General features: G+C 40.8%; 2 protein-coding genes across 7 annotated transcripts in view; one reads left to right on the top strand and one right to left on the bottom strand.

Annotated features, from left to right (window-relative positions):
• Window positions 1-19,229, bottom strand: part of CPEB3 (cytoplasmic polyadenylation element binding protein 3) — a 114,601-nt gene extending 95,372 nt beyond the window's left edge. For 4 of the 6 annotated variants that reach the window (XM_042459270.1, XM_042459272.1, XM_042459273.1 and 1 more), the window contains exons 1-2: window positions 8,681-8,800; window positions 5,396-6,360 (exon numbers count right to left, since the gene is read on the bottom strand). In XM_042459270.1, coding sequence (XP_042315204.1) covers window positions 5,396-6,349 — 954 coding nt within the window. In that variant the 5' untranslated portion in view covers window positions 6,350-6,360; window positions 8,681-8,800. Of the gene's footprint in view, window positions 1-5,395; window positions 6,361-6,629; window positions 6,758-8,680; window positions 8,801-19,076 lie in introns of those variants that run through there. The other 2 variants (XM_042459275.1, XM_042459271.1) reach the window with 2 other exon arrangements.
• A 255-nt stretch (window positions 19,230-19,484) lies between these two features.
• MARCHF5 (membrane associated ring-CH-type finger 5) overlaps window positions 19,485-26,134 on the top strand; it is a 29,691-nt gene continuing 23,041 nt past the window's right edge. The window contains exon 1 of the mRNA XM_042459281.1: window positions 19,485-19,708. Within this exon, the coding sequence (XP_042315215.1) occupies window positions 19,662-19,708 (47 nt within the window). The 5' untranslated portion in view covers window positions 19,485-19,661. The remainder of the gene's footprint in view (window positions 19,709-26,134) is intronic.

Genomic DNA, 26,134 nt, shown 5'->3' with positions numbered 1-26,134 from the left:
CACAGTTACAATGTGGTACTATAGCTTGGGACACATAGCAAATAAAACTGCATATTATTAATAGTTTTCAAAAGACAACAAACAATGGTACAGAGAACAGTTGTGCCTTTTTACTACAAAGGTTTTGAGTCTCCATGTCTACTAGCTGCTATAATTTAAATGGGTTTAAAACTACATAGTAATATTTGGAGACTTTTAATTAAGGAAATCTATTTAAAATCTGTTGTACTAGACAGCATATTCTGCTGGTTATCAGGGTTTATAACCAAAACGACACAGAAAAGAATAAGCATGTAAATATGTAATATGTTTGTACCCTTGAACAGCGTGGGGTAAATAGCCATGAAAAATTACACAGCATGTTTACTGATTGCAGTATCCACCAGAACACAGTTTATTATCATCACATAAAACACTAAGATTCCTACTGGTACAGATTGTCATACTGGCATTATTGAAAATTTCCACCATCCCATATGGATACTGATCTCTGATAGCTGTATTTAATAGTTTTGCTTTATAATTTAATAATTAAATCTCCAGGTTTTGTCACTTTACCAATTGCTGTATCAGCTGATGACAGGGTGGCCCAAGAATTTCTTACTGTTCCTCTCTAAAGTCAGATGCTTTAGACCAATCAAGTGTTTTTGGACTGGCCTAGGGAGACAGAAAGTCTCAAATATGTCTTTTCTACTTCCTGGCAGAAAAAACAATTAACAAAGAACACAGATCTAATACTAGCACTTTTCTGCCTTTTCATGGCATTAAAAGCTGCTACGACAGCCTCACTCTGTGTAATGGTTGGATGGGGTCTTGTTGATTCATATTTCGTTCTTAATAGCAACAAATGAATTGTGGAAAACTGCATCCTTTATTTTTCCATATAACCTGTTTCAGTAGCATCGGTTGCCACATTACCAAAGCAAGAAGCATAGCTGCTGTACAATGTCAAGTACAATAAAGACATAATTCTTAAAATTTCACTTTATATTATTGTCTTACAGTTATAGTATTTTAACTGGTAATGATCAACAATGGCTTGCCAACAGCACAGATCCATAAAATATAACAGTAGTAATATCATCATATTTTATCTTGTTTTTTTTCTCCTAGGGCAGCAATGGAGACCCATGTATCCTCACAGGATACCTGTAGGGTAAGTTAAACTGTGAGGGAGTTGAGCAGGGATTTGAACACAGATTTAAATCCCATGCACCAACTATTATGCCATACTGTCTCTATCCATATTGAATAATGGAAATACTCAAAACAACTAGTAAACATGAAAAACATGCTCCAATAATGATTAAAACATATATTATTTTACAATGCATGATATGTATCTAAGCTGTTTATCCTTAAACAAAATCAGCAGTGAATCACATAGCCAATATACTATGTCTGCTTTCCCTATTTTCTTTTCAATACTTTTCTGCATGGCTAGCATGATTCTTATTTTTAGAGTGTAACATATGGCATAATACTTACAACTAGTAGGTCTGGGGTAAAGAGCATAATTCCTTAAGTTAACAGTATAATTTAAAAAATGTTAAACATATACTTTAGTCAGTTGCCATCATGACTGAAATTTAATACAAGCTCACAATTATTGCAATGTGTCCTCACTTTGTACTCAAGATTTTGGAATTGTTCCCTTATTTATGGACTTAATCTAAGGGCTTGAAAACTCAAACCAAAAAATGCAAATGTATGCTACAGGCAGGTTTATTTTATCTTTTTTAATTGATTGTATGTACAGCACTGTGTAAATTTACAGCACTATATAAATAAAGCTTAATAATAATAATAATAATAATAATAATAATAATAATAATATATGCAGCATTTTTAATTTTTCAGTGAAAGAGAAGCTACTGCAGTTACGTATTTGTTTTTTCCCCCAAACATAACATTAACGTGAGACCCAAATCCCAGAATATCCTGGTAACAACTCAAGAACAGGATCCTTCCAGAAGCAACAATAGTTGCTTGTCCTACAAGGGAACTTGCAAACTAAGGACATTTTAATTATGTGAATGCAATAACATAAACACAGCTAAATAAGGTAATAATTAGGAATGACACTGACATTCATTTGGAGAATACTTCCTTGGTCATGGAAACCTACTGGGTGACCTTGGGCAAGTCACAGAGTCACAGCCTCAGAAACCTTCATGATAGGGTGATCATAAGTCTGAAATGACTTGAAAGCACACAACAACAACATCAAATAAATTTCTATACTGAGGAGGATGTTATTTTCCCAGCAAAGACCACTTATTTTCTCTCTGTAAATAATAGTCTGGTATCTTCAAGTGAAACACAAGGTGATTCAAAAGAATGGTGCAAACCCTAATAAAGAACAGGTTTACCTTTGCACCATTCTTTTTGAATCACCCCATACTTTATTGAGTCAGATGCACATTGTGAGTTGTTGATCAAATTGAGGAAGTTACTGATAACAGCTAGACTGCCAAAACAGTGCTTCATTATGATTCTGCTTGAAGTAGTGAGTACTTGGAGGAAGAGTTGAAGAGTGATATCATCATCTATAGTTAGTTAAATATTGACTTTTTTATATGTTCTCAGTCATACGGATAACAAAACGTAATACTAGACCTTGGCAAACTAATGGCGTCACAAAATGCAGCTATTTTTAGAATTGCCAAATCAGTAAGTTCCAGCACAAACCAAGTTAACAGCTAGACTAAAGCTACAAAACCAAATATTTTCAAGTGGCTCCAAGTTGTAAAATATGTAAAAGGAAAAAAAAATCCAAATACTTCATATGAAAACGAGAAGCCAATTGTGTTGTTAGTATCAATGCAAATCCCACTATTAGCATTTATGTGATATCACTGTAGTACAATTTTATTACCACTTGTTTAACTATCATGATCTAAATCTGGTATTATTTTTATTTAATAAATATCTTTCTATTTCTATTGGAGAGCCCCCTCCTCCATGCCAAAGCCAATGTTCTTAGGCTTTCTGAGAAAGGAGGATAATTATTAAAGTAGCGTAAGCTATGATCTCTGCACGAACCATGTAGTTAACTACTACACTCCTCTCTATTCAAAAATAGTCTCATGCGATAAATATGTAATCTTTATGGTGAGAAGACATCTCTTAATTAAATATCACACCTCCATTACGTCAACTATTTGTTCTTTTACTTCAAGAGAACATTTAATGAGAAACATTTAATCACTAGTTTTAGTACTATTACTTTACGTTCTCCTTTCCTACACAAAGTATTTTGAGTCTCACTGTTCTTTTAAAAATACTTTTTTCCTATTATGATTTTCTTAAACCAGATAAAGGTTTGTATTGACTAGAAAGAACTCCGTCTGTAAGGAAAAATATGTAGATTAGCTTGTGCCAGTGGCTTAATGGAGAAGAGGAAGATTTGTTACATATCTTAACCTAACCATCTATGCTTCTAAATGCTAATATCATAATCTATACATGGTAGAGGAATCTAATTAATTGATACAGTTTACACAATACAATCATTGTGTGTAAGCAGGATAAGACGAACTGGCCAAAAAGAAGTCTTCCTGTCTTTATGTACCCTCCCCCTTGGCTTTAAGACTCCAGAGACTGACTGGCAGAAGCATACTCCTCCTCTAGCCCTAGAACACCAATAGGAAATTAGTAGCTCTCCCTTTAAGCAGAATGAAGCAGCAAAATTAAGTCATGTCAACATTCTTGTTTGAATGGAAGACAGCAGTACTTTAAGAAATATTACTCTGTACTGATTAATGTTATTGCACTTTCATCGCCTGTCATTATGGCTTTTATTTTATCATTATGTGGATTATTTACCGTACACAGAGAGACCAATTCAAAAACAGAAAATAATCTCAGCTGCATTTTGAAACCATCTAATTCATGCAAGTGGAAGTGAAAACTTGGGAGCAACTCCCCCCTCCACCCCTGCAAGCTTTTATCTTCAAAATCTGATATGGGATACAAGGACAGTGGCGTGTGCCAATTATTCAGTTAAGGCAGCATTTAACACCAAGACAAGTTCCATTCTGCATTAAAATTTCAGAGCTTCTATTTTCCCCGTTTCAGTTGTTGCAACTGATCTGCCTTGACATCTTAGAAAACAAAACCAGCCAAGGACACTGGCGCTTTAAATATTTCAGGGCTTATGTAGCTAGTAAATAGGCTCCATTGCAATATGGCTGTGAAGGTCGTGTCCTGTGGTATCTTTCCTTTGGTAGTATATGAAACAGAATTTATTTCTATACTGCACAGATCTCTTCTTTGGACTCCTTAATCTACTCATTGCTCTTAAGAAATTCTTATTAAAAGCAACTGATACTCAGGTCAGCACACACCCAAACCTCTTCCTGAATATATTCAAACACACACCCTGAACCCAGTACTATGATTACACTTCAGCAGTTTCAGCGTTTTTATTTGCAGTCATGTGCCTGATTTTGCAAACAGAATCCTGTTGAACCTCATTTCTCAGCATTAATAAGGGAGAGCACTTTAAAGCAGAACAGGTTCAGCCCTTTAATTATCTTCTCCACATTAACCAGATTCCGCAAGTGTTCTTGGTTTGAGTCAGCCATTTAATTTCAGATGTGAAGCCATTTCCTTACTGGATCTAAAACACGTTTCTGTTTCAGGTTTTAAAAATAGCATACCAATTAAAATGCTTAAAACTTGAGGCATAGGGGCAGCAGAGGGGTGCAATAAAGGATATGGGCTTGTCACCCAGCAGCCAATATTTGTTACCTTTAAAAACAAGTTGAAAGGGTAAGGAAAGGTCAGACACACACAATCCAATTACTATGCCCTTGGGATTTTGGGCCTATGTGAATCCTTCTCACCAGAAGGACAGTTGAATGATTTCAGGGAAGCTGTCTAATATAATGTCGGTGCGAGCTTTAACAGCCAAGGTGACATTTGGTTTTGCACAGAATGAAATCACAAGTGAGACATCTCCCATCCCACCCCCCTTTTCAGCAAAAAAGGATTGCTGTGTATACGCATGTATAAGTCTATAAATTTTGGTCAAAACATTGACCCAAAAAACCTGAATCGACTTATCCATGGATCAATGTAAGTACTGTATCTGAACTCTTATTTAAAAGAAGGAACCATCTCCTGGTGAAAAGCAAGAGTATAATAATATGTGAAGCAATGACCCCCCTCTATTCTCTCATCCATCTTGTCTTAAGAGTAAGCACAAAGAGTTATGTCTGGTGGAATTTTATAGGTTCTTTGACATTGCTTTGCTTTGCTTCATCTTTTAGATCCTTTGCTATACGCCCCTAAATTTTACCCTTGACTTATCTATGGGTCGAAGCAAAGTCTCTAATTTTGGCCCTTGACTTATACACGAGGTCGACTTATAGTGGAGCACAGACGGTACCTGAAAAGGCAACAGATTGTTGCCGTTGTCGGTCCTGAAGGCGTTGTCCTCCATCCAGGATTTGGGGGCGAGGGGAGCAGCCCGGGGGAACTTCGGCGGGGCAATGACGTTGCTGGAAAAGGGCTTTTTCAGGGGGGAGATGGGGTTGAGCGGGGAGGGCACCCCCACTCCCACTCCCACTCCCACCCCGACAGCCCTGCGCGGGTCCCGGCCAGCTTGCAGCCCGGCCCAAGGGTTGGAAGGCGTGCTCCAGGCTGCGTTTTGGTGGTTGTTCCAGCTGGAAGGGGAAGAAGTGGAGGCCGAGGAGGAGGAGGAGGAGGGTTTGCTGGTCATGATGGGCTGGTGGCTGTAAGCAGCATTTCTCTGGGCAAAAGAGGCCTGGTTGGGGCTGACTGGAGATCTCCTTTGCTGCTGCTGGGCTTGTTGCTGCTGCTGTTGTTGCTGCTGTTGCTGCTGTTGATGGTGCTGAGTCTGGGCCAGGCCAATCTGCGGGGAGAAAGTGCCTCCAAAGACAGGGTTGACGTGGTGGGGGAAATTCTGGAACAGCATCGTCCCATTGACGGGGGTAATCCCTTGGAAGAAGCTGTCCTCCACGGCGTTGGTGGCGGTCCCAGTGGACCAGGTGCTGCCGAAGGAGGGGGACAAGGAAGTGCCGGCTGCGGGCTCCTGCTGCTGGGGCTGGTGGAAGCTCAAGCCTGGCAAGATGGGGGGCTCCATCTGCATCTTCTCTTTGCTGCTCTGGGCAGGAGCTGCTGAGCCGAGGCTGGTCGCTGGGCTGCTGTTGCTGCTGCTGCTGCTGCTGCTAGTGTCTTCTGCTTTGGGCGTTTCTGGGGCGATGGAAGGAGAAGAGGAGGCTTCGGCTGCTGCTGCTGCTGCTGCGTTTGGATCTGGTTGCTGCTGCCGCTGCTGCTGAGGCTGGGCTTTGCTTTTGTCCATCAGTAAATCATCCTGCATGGTTTGCGCAGCTGGAAAGAAAAGGGAGAGAGGGAGAGGGGGGAACCCCACAAAGACAAAAGTGTTAACGTTCAGCCACTGCTTTGCTCCAAGTTGCAAGGCTAAGACGTAATCCTCACCCCACCATCCCCATACCTTGGAGGAGTAAGGGGTTGGGATCAGAGAGATCACTCTGTCCTAATCTATATATACACACATTTGGAGGAGGCTTCCCCTTTTTCTTGGGCGCCTCCGTACCCCGTCCCCCCCTTTCAGTGTCAAGAAGGAAAGATGTGCTTACAGGGCAGAGAGAGAGAGCTCTTTCGCCACGTCTCTTTCTCTGACACCGGAACTCAGAGCTCTCGCCCTGCAATGAGCAACTGATTCTGGTTCCTGTTTTTCCCTGCACCCTCCTCCTCCTCCTCCTCCCCTGTTATTTGCATACGTCAATAAATACTGCTGCGTCCTTCAGCAAGGTTAAAAAGACAGCAGCCCTTTACTCACCTCCCTCCCCCCCCGCCCCCCCCCGCCCAGGAATAGACTCTTAAAGGAGACAGAGCCCCATTTCCCAATCAGCCACCAACAGCTTCGGCCAAATCAAGCGAAGCCAGGTCTCCAAGACGAGCATTAGCAAATGTGGATATATGTGTCTGTCTGTGTGTATAGATATAGATAGATATGTGTGTATGTGTGTAAATATGTGTAAATATCCGTGTATATATATATAGAGAGAGATATGTATGTATGTATACAGATATGTATGTGTATGTATATATAGATATGTATATTTGTGTATATAGAGTGATATGGATGTATATATGTGCGTGTGTAGATATAGATGTGTATATATATATGTATGTGTATATATGTGTGTGTGTATATGTATGTGTATAGATATGTATATATGTGTGTGAGTGTGTATATATATATATATATATATATATTGATATGTATGGATGTGTGTATATGTGTGTGTGTGTGTATGCATAAACCAAGCGCCTTTCCTTACCCAAGAAGGCCGGGTTCTCCTTTTCCCCTTCCCATCCCAGCACATAATAACATGGTGCCTTGTTCTAAAGACTCAGTCTTTTGCTTTTAACACTGTGGCAGCAGCCAGATCTGCCTTTTTGTTGCCCTTCACGGATTACTATGTGTCCCTTTCGGTCACATAGTCGCCTCAACTGTACGGGACCCTGTTTCTCTAGAGGGCCAGATGGGGATCCCATGGAGTCTAAAATCCGACCCTTTGGGTAGGTTGAGAATGGGGCTTTACTTCTGAGCAGAGGCACCGAGGAGGGCCCTAAATCGTTCAGGAATTGGCTGCATCCAGACTGGAGAAATAACTCGGTTTAGCACTGCTTTGACTCTTTTTGTCTGGCTCAAGGCTATGGGATTCTGGGAGTTGGAGTTTGTTGTGGGGCCCTCCAACTCCCAGAATCCCATAGCCTTGAGCCAGGGCACCCCACTCCCAAAAGGCACAGCCTTGCAATCTCTTGGCCATTTTGGAAGATGAAAGCGAAAATGAAGCTCCTTGGCTTCATCACAGATCTTAGAATAAAACCTAGGCTTATGGAAAAGGCATACAGAGGGTGCATTGGGAGTGAATCCCTAATTCAGGAAGGAGAAAAGCATTGCATCTGTCTCTGCTGCTGCTGCTGCTGCTGCTGTGAAGAAAGGCGCAGAGAGAGAGAGAGAGAGAGAGAGAGAGAGAGAGAGAGAGGCAGCCTTTATTAAAGCAGCCACTGCAGTGAGGCAGAACCTCGACAGCCTTTTGTGTAGTTTTCCATTAGCTGCACTCCCATCAAAGTCACTACATCAGGCAACAGAAAGCCAAGATATATATATATATATATATATATATATGAACCTCCAGTTCTATTCCATCACACACACACACACACAACCATTCAGGATAAGGCTGATACCAACCAGGATGACTATGAACATTAACAGAACACACACCCAAACCATTCAGGACTGTGAACATTACATACAACAGAACAGCTCTGCTATCAGGCGATTGTTTTGTGAACTTCATCTATTATTATTATTATTATTATTATTATTATTATTCATCCTTTACACTAAAGGTTTCACTACAAATCCCACCCCTCCCACTCAAGGTCAAGGCCAAAAACCTTAAGAGAAAGGAAGACAAACTGAACATATTCAATGTTATACTAAAAAAAAGGCAAGGAGGCAAACATCCAGCCAAATTGGGCTCCCCTTTTTCCTGCAAAGTGGATGCATTTGTGCCAGACTATAAAATCCATTCCGATAAAACCCACATCTCCACCCCCCCCAATATAAAAAGGCTTCGTCTGCATGCAGCCAAGGCAGAGAGGCAGTTACCTTTTGAGTGCTCTGTATGGAAAGGTCAGTCGAAGGAAGGGACAGTGGTGTGTGTGTGTCTATTTCCTTCTTTCGGGGTTTGCTGGATGACAAATAGAAATTGCTCCGGCAAGAGCACTTTGACAACTGGAGGGCCAGGGCGCATGCGCCGCCCAAGGGATTGTGGGGCTTGGAGTCTTTCCTTGTTGGACAGAGGCAGGCTGGGAGAAGAGGGGAGGTGGCAAAGAGGGGGAGGGCTTGTGGCTGCAAATGCACAGCTGTGGCTGCATCCACACTGCAGAAATAACCCACTATGACACCACTTTAAGTGCCCTGGCTCAGTGCTGGGGTATCCTGGGGAATTGTAGTTTTGTGAGACATTTAGCCTTCTCTGTCAGAAAGAGCCCTGGTGCCACAACAAACTCCAACTCCCAGAATTCCATAGCCTTGAGCCAGAAAAAGACTTAAAGCTCTGCCAAACCGGGTGTATTTCTCCAGTGTGCATCCACACTGCAGAAATAATCCAGTACTGTATGACACCACTTTAAGTGCCCTGGCTCAGTGCTGTGGGATTCTGGGAACTGTAGTTCACTCTGGCACTGCAGCAGAGCAAGGAAGATGTGCTCCTGGACAGTACTTCTTCAACAGAAAAAACTTGTACTACAGGCAGGAATAACATGGAAAGGAACAGGGATAAGTTCCTACACCACAAAAGAATAGAGATACCTTCCCACACCACAAAAAGAAAAGAAGAGCAGTTCAACATATTTCAGGCAACTCCTTCCCGCCTCCCTTCAATATATCATTATGCGCATGGGAAATGAAAAATCATATCAAGAACATTTTGGATCATCTTCTAAAATTAATCTAGGAACCACTTTTCCCTCCCATGAGTCTCCACTTAATTTTTTTCCCCTATTTTGATGGCCAGACATACAGGTCTATGTTTTTTTATTTGTTCATTTATTATTTTCTTATATTCCGCCTTTCTCCCAATATAGAGACTCAAAGCAGCGAACAGCAGATTTAAAAACAATACAATTTAAAAATGGTACAACATTAAAATGTATAAATATAACATTTAAAAAGCAATCAAACCACTTTAAAAGTTAAAACGGTTATGAATTAAAATAAGAATATGTTACAAATACAAACTTTAAAATTTAAATTGCACAACATTCCCAGACCGTGTCAATTTGCAAAGGCCTGCCAGCACAAGAAAGCCATTATCTCATATAAAACGAGATGGAAATTAGATTTGAAAATATCAATTTCAGAGGCTGCTTGGAATAAGATTTGGAGTCTCCCCCTATTTAAATTAAGATGTACCCTGCTTAGAGAGTTCCTTAAAATAGCTCTATAAATGGTACCTCACCCCTATGCAACCGGCTAGATTTTCTAAGCAATCAACTGCAAAATGTTGGAAAGGTTGTAAGTGCAAAGGAACATATGTCCGTATGTGGTTAGATTGTGATAAAGTTAGACAATTTTGGTCCAATGTACTATTTATTATTTCTGAGATCACTCTTCAAGAGATAGCTCTCTGCCTGGGTCTTTTATTACTCCCAGTATTTCTGGGGGAGAACAAAGACTAGAAACATAAATCATTGATTTGTTTTCTCCTGGCCATCACAAGAATTGAAATAGGCAAGAACTGGAAGACGGGCAGCTTAACAATAGAAAACTGGTGGCAAGGCTTTAGGACAGTTTACTAATGGAAAAGTTGTCAGATATGATGGATAACTTCTATTGTGCTTCTTTTGAGAAGAGAATGTGTCCTTTTGTGTGTGTGTGTGTGTGTGTGTGTGTGTGTGTATATATATATATATATATATGGAGTATATTAACAGTCACTTGTGTCAGCCAAAACCACCGGATCAGCATTTGAACTTCTGGGAGGGGATGTTTACAGAAGTCTAATGATTATGACTTACACTTATATGGTTGTTTGTTGGAGACTCTCATGTATCCCTCCATAGTGGTATTTTGCCTGTGTCTCACCTCTGTCTTTTCTGTTTCGATTTCTTGCACATTATAATAAAGATTTTTTTAAAAATCATTATCTGCGAACGGATGGATAGTGGGATGGGATCATCCCAAGCTTTTTAAACATGAATTGAGAGGGGGAAAGTTTATCTGCTCTCCTTTTTTCTATCTGTATTTCTGTTCACTCATTCTCAGTATGGGATTCTGAAGGTAGCTGCTGTTTACCCTGCCTGTTAGAAGACTGGCACAGTTGGATTGGTTAGAGCAGAATCCTATGGTTTCCCAGCTGAACCATTTTTGCTGCAGACATACTACTGCTACTTGACATGGAAAGTGTGTTTCTCCAGCCCTCCTTCACCATCCTCCTAATGCCAACGCTGCTTTAAAAAAAAAAAACACACACACACACCTTCCAGCCAGACAGTGAAAGAGAAGAAAAAGGGGGCCTGAAGCAGTAAAAGACTTTGTAAAAAAAAAGAGGCTTCAAAGGCTCTGCTTATTGGTAAGTGAGGCATGTTTGCACTAGAACTGAAGTACCCAGTTCAAGAATTTAAATCAAAAGGAGCTTAACATACCCTTTGCTTTGATGAAACAGATCAAAATCAAAGGCATATGTGGGCTGTGTTTTTAAGCTGTGGCCTGCACACTCACTCTGTTTCCTTTGCAATGGTATGGACCTAGGAGTTAACCTACACAGGTTGTTTCCAGAAATAAACGGTGACTAGCCATCTTGCCTTGATAAGTTTCTATTCAAAACTTATCCATTCCTCGGCTTTGTCCTCCTACATCCACTGAGCAGGATCAATCACATGCAGACAGGAGATACATACGTGTAGCACCTTCAGATGCGGAGACACTTATAACCTAGTAAGTAATAAGCAGAAAATATTTTTATCTTGTTCTTAATGAGGGAAGATTTTATATCAGGTTAATCAGATTTTAGTTCAGGATAACACACAAATTCATGAAGTGTTCCGTATTTTATGCTACCAACTTCTTCGTTTCAGTTAGTCTCGAAGGTACTACAGGATCCCTTTGCTCCAGATTTTAGTGTTAAATATGATAAAACAATGTATTCTCAAAATATGAGCTCTGTTAAAATGTCTTGGATTCAAATATCATTTATGGGCAGGGAAGAGTAAAATTCACAAACATTAAAATCATTCAAAGCCAGTCACAATTCTTTCCGCCTCCAAGTTACCTTCCTCCCACCCCACAGTTCAAGAATTGATTAGTCTGCCTCAGCATCATCAGCATATGCAGCATCATCACAAATCACATTAACTAACTCTCTTCCTATGTTCTGAATATACAGTAGTTATATGTTATGTTATGAACAGGATAATGTGACTATGATAAGCCAAGCTAAATGTTTTCATAAGCCAAGCTAAGTATAATATTTTCTTAATTACAACGAATGAGCATTTTGTTAGAAGTATCCAGAGAAGGCAAAAATGTTTTAAGCTTCAATATCATCAGGTATGAGAGCCAGTGTGGTGCAATGGTTTGAGTTTTGGATTACAACTATGGAGACCAGGATTCAAATCCCTGCTTGGCCATGGAAACCCATTGGGTGACTTTGGGCAAGTCACATTCTCTCAGCTTCAGAGGAACACAAAGGCAAACCTATTCTGAATAAATCTGGCCAAGAAAATCCCATGGTAGGTTCTCCTGAAGGCACAGAACAGCAAACAGCACCAATAATCAGGTCCAGTGTACCAAGATATAATGAGTTGCTATTCACACAACACATTTGGGTTTGACCACGAATGGCAATTACACTTGCCGAATCAGGTGCAAGTCCTGTTTAGTCCAATGGAGTTTGTTCCAAACCAGACCATCTCTCTTATTTTCATCTGATCTGAGGGAGTTAGAATTGGTGCCTGAGAGCAACAAGGGACTGAATATGGATGGATAAATTTCATTCATTTAATATGACAGAATTATTGTTGGTGGCCTAGCAGAGTCAGGAATATAATCTCCCTTGGAGAGGGTTACAATCCCTCTAAAGATCTAAGGACACAGAAATTGAGTCTATGAGAAAATAAAATTAGTTCATTCGCATAAAATAGTAGTTACCATGCAAATCAAAATGATCTACGCTTAACCCTCATATCTAAAAAGATGTCGTGGTCCTGGTGATATATCAAATATAAAGCTATTTGGGTCAAATTATATTATAGATGAAGATACAGTCACAGAAATTAGACATGTCCTAAATACCAATGAATAGCTTCTTGCATTCACAGTGATGGGAAAAGAAGGAATGGCCTAATATAAACTATGTATGGGTGAAACATACATTCCACCATGCCTAGGCCAAGATGCAGATGAAAGGCCCTCCCTCCATCCTGCCACAAAATCAATTGGTTTTAACTCTCTCCCACTGCCATCCCCTTTCCTTGTGTGTCTTTTTAGACTGTAAGCCTGAGGGCAGATAACTGTTTTTTTTTTCTTGTTCTTTTTCTTGTTCAGCACCATGTACAGTGATGGCACTATATAAATAAATTATTATAATAATTACTGAATTCTTTATTGTGTGATTAGAGCAGTCAAGTGGGATGACTTCTGTAGGAGAAAGAGTAAAGTCAGGGATTTGGGAGCCAAAACATTTTTGCTCTTGTCATCTGAAATGAGGCAAACACAAATGGATGAGACCAGATGATAATAACACATCAGTATAATGCATTTGCAAGATGTTGTTCTGATACATTATCAAGCTTGCAAATTTATGTTATTAACAGGAAGCATTAATATTGCCCAAAAAGATGCTCTTTCTGGTAAAGGCTTCTCTGTAAACATCAGCTCTTGCAGCCAACTAGTTACTAATATGTTACTTAACATTAATTCAGTTTTGCAGTAACAAAGGAATACATTACAATTGTAACGTAACAAAGGATAGCTTTACTCCTTTCACAGTGCAACTACAACAGACCTAGTTACTTTACAGTTACTAAAGTTTAGTAATAAAACTATGGTTACTCTTATTAGTTACTCCTGATCAAGCAAGAAATGTAATTGCAGCTGTTTTCTTCTCATTCCCAGACTCCTTCAGTGACCAGATTTCAGCATTTGGATGAGCCTGTTTCCAGTTCAAATATAACGCTAGGTACAGAGCATCCAAAAAGGAAAGAGGATATGTGAGCACATGCAGACACACTCTTTCTGTATCAAATTAAAGAGGCCCACCAATAGTGCCTTTTGTAATAACTTCCAAACCTTGAAGCCAGCACTGAAACTGGAAAGCGGAAAGTGTTGCTCAGCAGGCAGAATCAGGTTGATCCAAGCTATATTGTCTGTTCTTTGAATAGTATATAGAAGGCAGTATATAGAAGGCATAAATTGTTGAATGATGAGTCAACACATAAGTAAATTCCACTGGTTGAATGGGTTTACTCTAGTCAGGACTAACTAACAGAATATGTCTCATTTATTACTTAAAACTGCAATAGATACTATCTATTCTGCTATGTTTATTCCTGATAGAACCCCACTATGCTTAAAAGCTACAACTGTATTACATAGTACAGTGGTCCCTCCACATCCACTGGGGTTAGGGGTGAAAGACCCTGATGAATGTGGAAAAGATGCAAACAAAAAAACACTATTATTTTTACCTAAGAGAACACCTCCCTAGGAATCTCCAGGTCCTCCATTGTGACTCTATGGTCAGTATCTGCCAGAATGTGGTCACAGAATCATGTTGGAGGACCTATAAATGCCTAGACATGTGTTTTTCTAGGAACCTCTAGGTCATCTTCTGTCAGAGTTGTGCTGGAGGATCTAGAGATTCCTACAAAGAACATATGAATCAAAACCACAAATAATTAAATCTGGAAAAGTCAAAGCCGCAAATGTGGAGGGCAAATTGGGATACAAATTGCCTACCAGTAACAAATAACTTATTATGATAACTTCTTTAAAAACTATCTATTTTCTCAGTTTCTTATTTTAGACAACCAAGCATACTGCAATAGAAGGCTAATACTGTACTATGAACTTGCATTGCAAGATACAGAATTGCAGATTCAAAGCAAACAGCAGATTATTCCATGAGAGAGTTATACAGAGATAACAATATGCCCTGTCCCAGATTGGTCATGATTTAACAGTGCTCTCAGTTAAAAAAAAACATTAATCTTACATCACATGTTTGGGTTACCCTTTAAGATTATGGCTTAACTGAACTGTATGCTTTACTATATGCATGGCTCTGGGGAGCAAAATGTCAAGATCCTTGATAAGATAGTGTTGTAGGTACAACTTTTGAACATGGAAACTAACCTTTCATTTAAGAGGTAATTTAATATGAAGAGACATATTTAATAGGTACAGAAAACTATAAGGTTAAGCATTGTAGTTCGCTCTAGATATGCAGTCTTTTCTGGTAGAAATGAAATAGGCAACCTGGGTCCAAAATAGACTGCAAAAATAATCCAGTTTGAGACCTCTTTAACTGTCCTGGGTTAGTGCTAGGGAATGCTGGGGACTGTAGTTTATTGTAGCATCAGCACGGGATTATTTCTGCAGTATTTTGGACCCTGGTGTCATTTTCTCTAGATGTTTTGGACTGCAACATCTGTCACCCCAAACCAGCACACTCCATAGACAGGAGTTATGGGGAAGCAACTAGCTGATAAGCTAGAACTCTAGAAATGTCCAAATGCATAGTATTCACTCTTGAGAGAAGTAAGATTGTTTCACATAGTTGATAATTCAGTAAGATTCAATTTGCGTAGCATTAATTTCAAAATCGCTGTCATAACATGCAGCACTGTAATGAATACACTACAGTATATGAATACAGAAAAGAACTCATACTCCATCCCCATAACTCATCAAACTCTTGGTCAGGAACATATTGCATCATATCTATATAGTTTGAAAATTTCATTGGTTATATGCCTGGACATGTATGCTTTATTTGTCATACACCGAAGGGGGAAATGACAGTACTCTTCTCCCAGAACATTCCAGAAAACTGACCCATGTTTAGTATTCGTGAGATTTTAAACTGTACTTCAGATACACCAGTTTTACTTCAATTGCCTTTCATCTCATGCATGAGATTAAAAGACAAATGTATATTTTCATGTGGGTGGGTAGAGGATTATCATGCATTATCATGCACTGTCTTTCTCTCTTCCCCTGTACTTAAGGTGCAGCATTTATACCAAAAAGTGCTTCAAAGCCTCAGTCCCTTCAAAAGAGGGCTGACAGAAAAGATTACCCAACTGAAATACTTTATTGCTCAGAAACTGGGGTTGAGATAAACTGCCATAATTGAAGGTCAGCTTTACCAGAGGGAGCAACAAGAATTTTCAATGAGAACATGTTCGCTCCCAACTCCAATTTAAAACACCTTTGCTTGTGTTTGTCTCGTTTGAAGGTCAGTGTGGCATCTTTGCAAGTGCTTTGTTGTTGTTAATTACCCTCAAGTGGACCTCTATGGATGAGGCATCTACAAGACCCCCTGTCCAGGATGACCAGACATCCTCCTTTTCCAGGACATGTCCTACATTTCAACCTTTTGTCCAGGAGTAATTCCAAAATGTCCTCCATTTTGAGCATGAATTTATAATTATATTCATGCTTTTAGCTTTTATTTTGTAATGTCCTACATTTTTCTTGAATGCCATACATTTTGTGGTAACTTGTCTTCCTTTGTAGTTATGACATCTAGTCACCCTGCCCCTGTCCTCTACTGCTCTGCTGAAGTCTTGCAGATTGAGTCTATCCACCTGGCATGTGGTCTTCCTCTCTTTCTGTTACCCTCCACCTCTCCTAGCAGCATTGTCTGTTCTAGTGTGCCTTCTCACGATGTGGCCAAAGTACAACAGCCTCGATTTGGTCATCCTGGCTTCAAAGGGAGAGTCTGGCTTGATCTCTTCTATGACCCAACTGTTTGAACAACCCACTCTATTAGTATTATTACTATACTGTGCATTTAGATTGTAAGCCTGAGGGCAGGGAACCGTCCAATTAAAAAGATTGTATGTACAGTGCTGTGTAAATTTACAGCGTTTATAAATAAAGGTTAATAATAATAATAATAATTTAAAAACACACAGTGGCATGCTTATATTGTCACAGATGCAGTTCATTCAAAAGAGATGTGAGGAAGGGGAAATGGAGGGGGGAGTCTGTTGAACTTGGCAGTATATTTTAAAAGGCGATCCTGTTAACAGTAGGGAAGGCAGGAAAGGGAGGGCAGAAGCCTCTCCATGTCTCGGTCAGCAGCCATGACAACAGATGACATTTCTCCCCTCAATGAATGTCTTGATGCAGTAATGGACTGGATGAGGAAAACCCAACTCAAACTGAATCCGGACAAAACGGAGGTACTTACAGTAGGGACCCCCAAACCAGGTATTGGGTTGCAACCTCCAGTCCTGGACGGGGTCACACTCTCCTTTAAGGACTGTGTTCGCAGTCTGGGGGTGCTTCTGGTCCCGTCACTTCACATGATAAATCAAGTGAATGTGACAGTCAGGAGTGCCTGTTATCAGGTCCAGCTAATACAGTACACCAGTTGCGCCCTTTGCTGGAAGTAAGGGACCTAGAAACTGTGGTGCATGCACTGTTAACCTCACAACTCGATTTCTGCAATGCATTCTACATAGGGCTACCCTTGTACCTAGTCCAGAAACTACAGTTAGTACAAAACCTCATAGCCAGGCTGATCACTGGTAAAACTAGAAGTGATCATATTACACCTATTCTGAACTCTCTTCACTGGCTGCCTATTGGTTTCCGAGTGCAGTGCAAGGTGTTGATGATTACCTTTAAAGCCCTACATGGCTTGGGTCCAACCTATATAAGGGATCACCTACTTCCGTACAATCCGCCCTGCGCCCTCAGATCCTCTGGGAGTAATTTATTGCAACCCATAAAAACCAGACTAACGGCAGCCTCCCAGAGGATGTTCTCCGCTGCCACTCCCAGACTATGGAGCGCCTTGATGGAGAAGATCTGTCAAATAACCAGCCTAGACAGCTTCAAAAAAGCTGTCAAGACGGATCTCTTCCGGCAGGCCTTCCCAGAATAGTTCAATCTAATTTCTCTACTCTCCCTGCTTTACGTAACCACTGCCTCTACTAGAAAATTGCTGTCATTTGAACAGGTTTAATTTTTAAACGGTATTGTATTTAATCCTGTTTCAAAGGGGGGGGTCAGTTTATTTATTGAAAGAATGTATTATTCCAACATATTCTAGTCAGGTAAACTGCCTTGACTGCTGCAGCAGAAAGGCTGGGTATAAGAATGAAGTTTATTTATTTATTTATTTATTAACCATAAATCCCCACTATAATGAGATATTCCAGGAGGACTATCTATCTATCTATCTATCTATCTATCTATCTATCAAACACTATATATAAATGTAAATTCATGGCTTCTTATGAATGCTCAAAATGGAGGACACCATCCTCGTCTTCATCTCCCCTTCATCAAGAGAAGAGACGGGGATGGAGGGAGGACAAAAACACACCCTATTATTATTATTATTATTACTATTACTATTACTGTTGTTATTTTCTATCCCAGAGGGCTATGAAGCCCTCGCCTTCCCTTCCCCTTTGTCAAGGCAAGAGGGAGCGAGGAAGGTAGGACTAAAACAGCAAATGCATCTGAGGAAGCAGACGTTAGCCTAGGAAAGTTCATGGTGCCAACTTCTTTCTTTCAGTGAGCCTCAAAGGTCCTACAAGACCTCTCTACATACAGTACTCAAACACCCCTGCTGTTGTTATCATTATTATCATCACCAGTTTCTACACCACAGGGCTATGGAGCCCTCCCCTTCCCTTCCCCTTCATCAAGGCAAGAGGGAGGGAAGGAGGGAATAATGTAATAATAATAATAATAATAATAATAAACACCAATAATAATAATAATAATAATAATACACCCCTATTATTATTATCATTACTATTATTTCCTATCCTACAAGGCTATGAAGCCCTCCCCTTTTCCCTTCCATCAAGGCAAGAGAGAGGGAAGGAAGGAGGGCATAATAAAACACCATTATTATTATTATCATTATTATCATCATTATGATGATGATGATGTATCCCAGAGGGCTATGGAGCCCTTCCTTTCCCTTTCATCAAGGCAAGAGAGAAGGAAGGAAGGAGGGAGGACATAATAAAACACCCTTATTATTATTGTTATTGTTCTTAATATCATTATTATTGTCACTATTATCATTATTATCATCATTATTATGATGATGATGTATCCCAGAGGGCTATGGAGCCCTCCCCTTCCCTTCCATCAAGGCAAGAGAGAAGGAAGGAAGGAAGGAAGACATAATAAAGCACCCTTATTATCATTATTGTTATTATTATTTTGTATCCCAGAGAGGGAGAGGAGGGGGGGGGGGGGGGGGGGCTGGAGCCCCTGATGCTGATGCTGCTGTGGAGCTGCTTACCCCAAGTGACAGTCGTGTGTCCAGGCGGCGGCGGTGCTGGTGCTGCTGCCCTCCTTCCCCTCAGAGAGCGTGGCCATCTCCCCAAAAGAACCGAGGAGGAGGAGGAGAAGGGGAAAGAAAGAGAGAGAGAGGGACAAAAGCGAGCCCCCTCCTCCCTCCCTCCCTCCCTGGACACAAGAGACAGAGACGGAGAGAGAGAGAGAGAGAGAGAGTAACGGAACGGGCGCGCGCGGGTTTCAGCCGCGGGAGAACTACATTTCCCGTGGTGCTTTGGGCGAGAGGGGCGGGCGGGCGGGCGGTCTCTGAGGCGGAGGGAAACGGGGTGGAGGAAGGGCAAGAGAGGGCCAGCAGCGCCGTTCCTCCTCTGTGAGGTAAGAGCCACGCCCCCTCCCCGCGCGCGTGCGCATGCGCAGTAGTAAGTCACTCTTCTTCGCCTCAGTCAGAGCCGCGGCCTTGTCGAGTGCCCTCCCATTTTGCATCCTCAGCGTCAGCGTCGTCGTCCTTCTTCCTCCTCCTCCTCCTCGTTATTGTTTCTCTTCGGACTAGCGGCCCCCCTTCTCTGCCTCGGCCCCAAAGAGAGGCAGGATGTCGGAACAGACGGGATTGGCGATGCCGCCGCAGACCCTGGACAGGTACGGCGTCCGCACGGCGCCTCCATACCGCTTTAAATTACGGACTGAAGCAGACCCTTTGGGGTTAGCTGCTGCTGCTGCCCCTCCTGACGCCTCAGCCTCTTTCTTCCTTTCTTTTTCAGGTCCCAAAGCGCACACTGGAGAAACAACCCACAAAAAGCCACCGTTTCCCAGGATTCCCCAGCACTGAGCCAGGAGGGGCAGCTAAAGCGGTCTCAGACTGGGTTATTCCTGCAGTGTGTTTTGGGCCAAAGGAGCTTTCCTAGACTGAGGTCCCAAAGCAGACACTGCAGGAATAATCCACTTCGAGGCCGCTTTAACTGCCCCTCCTGGCTCATTGCTAGGGAATCCTGGGATATGTAGTTTATTCTGGTACCAGGGATCTTCCACTGACAGAGAAGGCTCAATGTCTCACAAAACTGCAGTTCCCAGGATTCCCCAGCACTGAGCCACAGCAATTAAAACGGTCTCAGACTGGATTATTCCTGCAGTGTGTTTGGTTGGGACCTTACTCTAGGAAAGCTCCTGCTGCCAATTTATTGGCCCAAAACACACTGCAGAAATAATCCAGTTTGAGACCGCTTTAACTGTCCTGGCTCAGTGCTAGGGGATTCTGGGAACTGTAGTTTTGTGAGACATTGAGCCTTCTCTGTCAGAGAGAGAGAGAGAGAGCTCTGCTGCCACAATAAACTCCAATTCCCAGGATTCCCTAGCACTGAGCCAGGACAGTTAAAGTGGTCTCAAACCAGATTATTTCTGCAGTGTAGATGCCTGTGTGCACTGATTATGTATTACCTGCGGATGAGTTGTCCTTGTGGGGGCATGTAGTCCCCTGTGTTGCTTTCTGCCTGCGTTCACTGGGGTTTATTGTCCAGGCAAGTAAGTGTGTAAGTAAGGACAGCCTGGCATAATAACACCTTTGAGGCAGAAAGAAACCGTAGCTTTCTAGACTTCCCTCTACTTCCTCAGATGCACTGAACTTCTCACCTCATCATCATACCCACATGTTTTGCATTCCTATGGCTATTCATAGAGCCTGCTTAGAAAAAGGCACTGCTTCTGCTTCAGGCCTCTGAGGAAGTAGACGGAGGTTAGGAAAGCTCATGCTACCCGCTTCTTTCTCTCCCAAAACACATATCCAGGGATAGCCAAGCTGGCAAAGTACAATAATACCAAAAGCCACAAAACAGCAATACCTTTAAAGTCTTTTTCCCCCTCCCTTTCTCCTGTTTGATTTTTAACAGCTTCTAATGAAGAAGTCAGCAGAACTTCGAAAGCTCGCATCTGGCTCAGTGAAGGAATTGTTGTTTTGTGGAATTTGGAGGTGATTGTACCTTTTTCCTCTCAAGCTTCATCAGCACTGCAGAAACAATCCAGGCTGACACCACTTTAATTGCCGTGGCTCAATGCTGTGGGATCCAAGGATCTGTTGTTTGTTGTGGGGCCAGAGCGTTCTGACAGAGAAGGATAGATGTCTCACAAAAAAAGTACAGTTCCCAGAATTCCACAGCACTGAGTCGTGGCAGTTAAAGCGGTGTCAAACTGGATTATATCTGCAGTGCAGATGTAGCCTGAGTCTCAAAGATGTTGTGCGATCCCTTTGCATAGTGACATTCCTAACTAACACGTCTACATCTCTGAACTCAGCCTAAAATAACAGTTTATGCTAACACAGTCACATGCCTTTTAGTCGCTTGGATCTTGTATTGATAAGGAAAAACAACTGGGGAGACAGGCTGTGGATGCTCTCTTCTTACCACACTGAGCAGGGGCCTGTGCTTGTGTTGCTATTGCTGCGCCTACATCACTTTCCCTTTGCTTTTGTGGCTGTCCTTCAGCACTGACTGCTTTCTAGGCTGCAAGTCCTCTGGTCAAGAGCATTGGAGACCTGTGGTACAGAAAACTCCCCTTCTGAGTTCATGCTTGTTTGCCTTTTGGTCCAGAGCAGAGAAACAAGAAAGGAAGTTTAGAGCAGAGGTGATATAACTGTAGCAAGAAGAACAAAAACCATTAAAGCTCAGAGCTAGTGTCTGAGTTGCAAAAGCTTTTTGTGGGGTAAGACTATTGGACTGAGGTTTGCTCAGTGTATTTTCATTGATGTGTGCTGTTTTAAAAATGCAACAAAGGAATAGTTCCTTCTTCTTTCTTTTCTATCAGAATAAAAGCTTTTGAGTTTACCCGTTATTAGGCTGTGTTAGAAAGATAATGAGAAGCTGTAAGACTGCAGAAGTGCATGGATTTGTCTGTGTTTTCAGGTGGTGAGCTCCTAAAGTTTGCAATAACTTTAATAATAATAATAATAATAATAATAATAATGATGATGATAATAATAATAATAATTTGTATTCTGCTTTTTCACAAAGGAATCCAAGCGGATTCCAACAGTATAATTAAAACATCAAACAATTAAAAATTACAATTTAAAAACTCATTTATTAAATATAGGCCCTGCCTGTTTGCTAAACACAGAAAATGTAAAATTGTAACTAAGACATGGACTTAACAATAGGTAAAGAGAGATTTTAGAGAAGTAGTTGCAGATGAAAAGCAGGTGTATATATTCTTTAATAAATAACAGATCTTTGGCAAATAAAGAGGGAGATGATATGTGTTGGATGACTTTTGTCACCTTGCTTTAGTTTGTGATAGGATTTTCAAAATCAGGAATTATCAAGACAACATAAAATATATAGAACAGCACTTAGTTTGGAGACTGTAATAAATTAGATTTCAAAATTTAGAAAACAACCTGATTGTTATATGGTTACCTGCATATAAAATCCTAAAGGTTAACAAGTTGCAATTTAATATATAAAAACATATAAATATCATTCAGGCTATCAGCAGCAGACATTTCTGGAGTTGGCTAAGAATCTCCATATTACTGGACTGTTAAACAAAAAGTGGGAGGGCCTGTGGTTTCTAACTTTGACTTATTTAGACATTTCAACAGATAGTCAAGACAAGGAGGAGGAAGAGAGGATAGAGAGACTGTGGCTACTCATTAATATAAATGTTGGAACATGTGTTTTTTAAAAAACAGGATAATCAAAATACTTTTTAAACAGAAAAATCGCCTATCAGTAAGCATGTGAAGACCTGTTTCTTTCTTTTGATTGTGGGTCTTGGACCTGCTTTCCTGTACTGGTTTGTGATTTTGCACTTGGAGGTGTATTCAACTTAGTTGGCCTGTCTTTTGAGTAGTCATGTATATGCGTTTGTGTGATATTACATCACAACAATTTAAGCTCTGGGATGTTGTTTTTTAAGCTGTTGCATTTATGGAGTACTTGAAAGTGCTGAAAGAATGGAGTATATGCATATACAGCTAAGGTAAAGAATGACTAACTTAATATTATTCAGTGAACTTTTATGTCTTGGGGGTACATTTACATTGTAGAAATAATGCAGTTTCACACCACTTTAGGTACTGTAGCTCCAGCCTATGGAATCTTAGGATTTATACTTTTACAAGGTTTTTGGCCTTCTCTCCCAAAGTGTTGATGCCTCACAAAACTACAGTTCCCAGGATTCTGTAGAATGAAGCCATGGATGCCATTTAAAGTGGTGTCAAACTGCATCATTTCTACAGTGTAGATCCACCACAACTGAGGGTTTGAACCTAGATCTTCCCAGCCACAGTTCCTCATTCTTAACTACTTCTTTACACTTAGCATATATACTCGACTATAAGCCAAGAAATTTATGCCTCAAAATTGACCCTAAAATCCTGGGTCAACATATATTCAGGTCAATATAATACTGTAATACCACTTAGAAAGATCCTGAAAGAAGCACCGCCTGATGCCCCACTCTTCACGCCTCGAGGGAGGAGGTTGTGCGTATGTGTAAGAGGTTCCCAATCTGATCTGAAAGCCTTCTCTTCCCATCAAAGAAACATCCCTTTTAGCTCCTCTTCTGTCCCTTCCCAATCTGATCTGAAAGCCTTCTCTTTCCATCAAAGCAACACCTCTTTTAGCTCCTCTTCTTCCCCTTACCAATCCGATCTGAAAGCCTTCTCTTCACATCAATCCTTTCCTCCCCAATCCAGTTTTCAAACTTCTCCTCCAGCACCTGGGAAGTGGTGTTAGGTGGTTAGGAGAGGTCCAGAGAAGAAGGGAGAGAAGTGTGTTTTCCTTTTGATCCTTTGTTACATACCCTTTTATCCTTGGCTTATCCATGGATCATATAAAAATCCATGATTTTGACCCTGCAACCTTCCCTTGACTTATACATGAGGTCAGCTTGTATGCGAGTATATACGGTACTCTCAGGGTCTAATAAATTCAATGGTTTCTGAAGTGGCTGTAACTTCTAACCAAATATTAAACCTGTTGTGGGAGTTGTGACATTGCTATTTGTGTGTGTTTTTTTTTTAATAGTGCCTCCTTCTCAACTGCCATTTCAAGATGCTTCCTCTAATCAAATTGGTCTAATACCAAAGGGTTTCATAATAGATGTCATTGTTTCAGTGCTTCCCCTTGCAAGTTACAAATTGGCTGTATCCACTGTTCCTTTGGGAATGCAGAGCTGCATACTTCAGATTACAAAGGAGATGCCTTCTGATAATCGTTAGGAGGTGTGCCCACTTACAGAAACTTAATATTGATTAATAATTAATGAACCGTTAGGCCTTCATATTTACAGAGCAATCATACTCATATATAGTATACATAGGTGCTTTCTGCACTGGCATTTGGGACGTCCGGAGGACGTCCTATTTTAAAAAAGGGGCATCTCTTATAGACGCCCCTGGGCCTAGTACGGACTCTGTCCGTACAAGATGGCGCCGGCCCTTCTACATGGCCGGCGCCATCTTTGCATATCGGACGCTGAGCGTCCGTACGGGTCGTGACCTTTGTGCCGTAGCGAGTGCGCCCCTGGCGCCTCACTACATCGCAAATGCGACGGAAAAAGAAGCTCCATTTTGGAGCTTCTTTTTTGGTCCGCGCGGGAATCGCGCCGTGTGGAGGCTCCGGCTCCCCCGCGGACCTACTGGCGGCGGCGGCAGAGCGCCGCAAAGTGGCGGTATGTACCCCGCCATAGTTTCCTTTTTTAAACTGGATATTATTCCAGAAATTCCTTTTCAATAATGATATTATGGGAAAACAAATAATAAGTATATACTGCTACTGCAACACAATAAATTACCTACTGTATATACTAATATAAGTCTAGAAATTTTAGTCAAAAATTGACTTTAAAAACCTATGTCAACTTATCCACGGGTCAGAGTGAGCACTGTATTTTAACTCTTATTTTAAAAAGGATCCATCCCCTGGTGAAAGGCAAGAGAGTAATCTGCTATGGAAGCACTGACCTCCCTTTACTCTCTCATCCATCCAGCCTTTAGTGTGAACACAAACAGTTGTGCCTACTGGAATTTTGTATGTTCTTTGTCAACGTTTTGATCCTTTGTTACATGTCCCTAAATTTTATTCTCAGTGTATCCACAAGTAATATCAAAATCCATAATTTTGGCTTCAAAAACCTGCCCTCGATTTACACATGAGTTTGGCTTACAGTTGAGTACTAATAGTAAATTGTATTAGATTTTTCAAAAAATTCTCAGCCTCAGCGGATGGCATTTGCAAACCTCCTCTGAAAAAACTTGACAAGAAAACCCCATGATAGGTTCACCTTAGGGTCGCCATAAATCGGAAATGACTTGAAGGCACACAATAACAGCAACAAAATAAATACTTGGTCCCACCCCACCATTTGAGAATCACTGAACTAGAGATAAAACTACTTACCTTCATTTTTTGGTGTTGGAGATTAAAGTCCATCTGTAGCCTTCTGAGCTGAATATATTTTCTGACACTGAAGTAGTTGGTCCTGAAGACTGGGAAAATGTAGTTACAAAAATATTTATTTAATTTAGAAGCGCAATAACTAGCAGAATGAGCCAAGAGGGCTTCAGAAATTAGAATACATGGCTCAACTGAAGTAAAAATGGAATCATTTTAGTTGACCTCCTTTGCAGTAAATGTACTGAGATACACAGTTGTTTATTGACTAACTCATAATATTAAAAAGGATAAAAATTGTCATTGTGTGCCTTCAAGTCATTTCCAATTTATGGCAACCCTAGGGTAAATCTATCATTCTTTCTTGAAAAAATCTGTTCAGAAGGTGTGATGGGACCTTTTTAAAGACCTAGGTTGCTTTTATCTACTAACTTCAGAAGGACCCCTGTCACTAGCACTTGCCCTGCTTTTTACCCATTCAACACTATCCTTAAGTGTATAATAAATAGGATCCCAAGTGTCTCCATAAACCACTTTCAGTATTTTAGGTAGTGTGTATGTTCTTCTTTACGGTTAATAGTAATTACTTTAGTCAGAGTCAACCACTGTAAAACAAACAGTAACTTTAATTGATAACATACAGAAATAAAGTATTTTGTATAAGTTAACTTCAAGG

The sequence above is a fragment of the Sceloporus undulatus genome, chromosome 3, assembly GCF_019175285.1.
Source record: "Sceloporus undulatus isolate JIND9_A2432 ecotype Alabama chromosome 3, SceUnd_v1.1, whole genome shotgun sequence".
Lineage (NCBI taxonomy): Eukaryota > Metazoa > Chordata > Lepidosauria > Squamata > Phrynosomatidae > Sceloporus > Sceloporus undulatus.
This window is presented reverse-complemented; position numbering and strand designations above follow the sequence as displayed.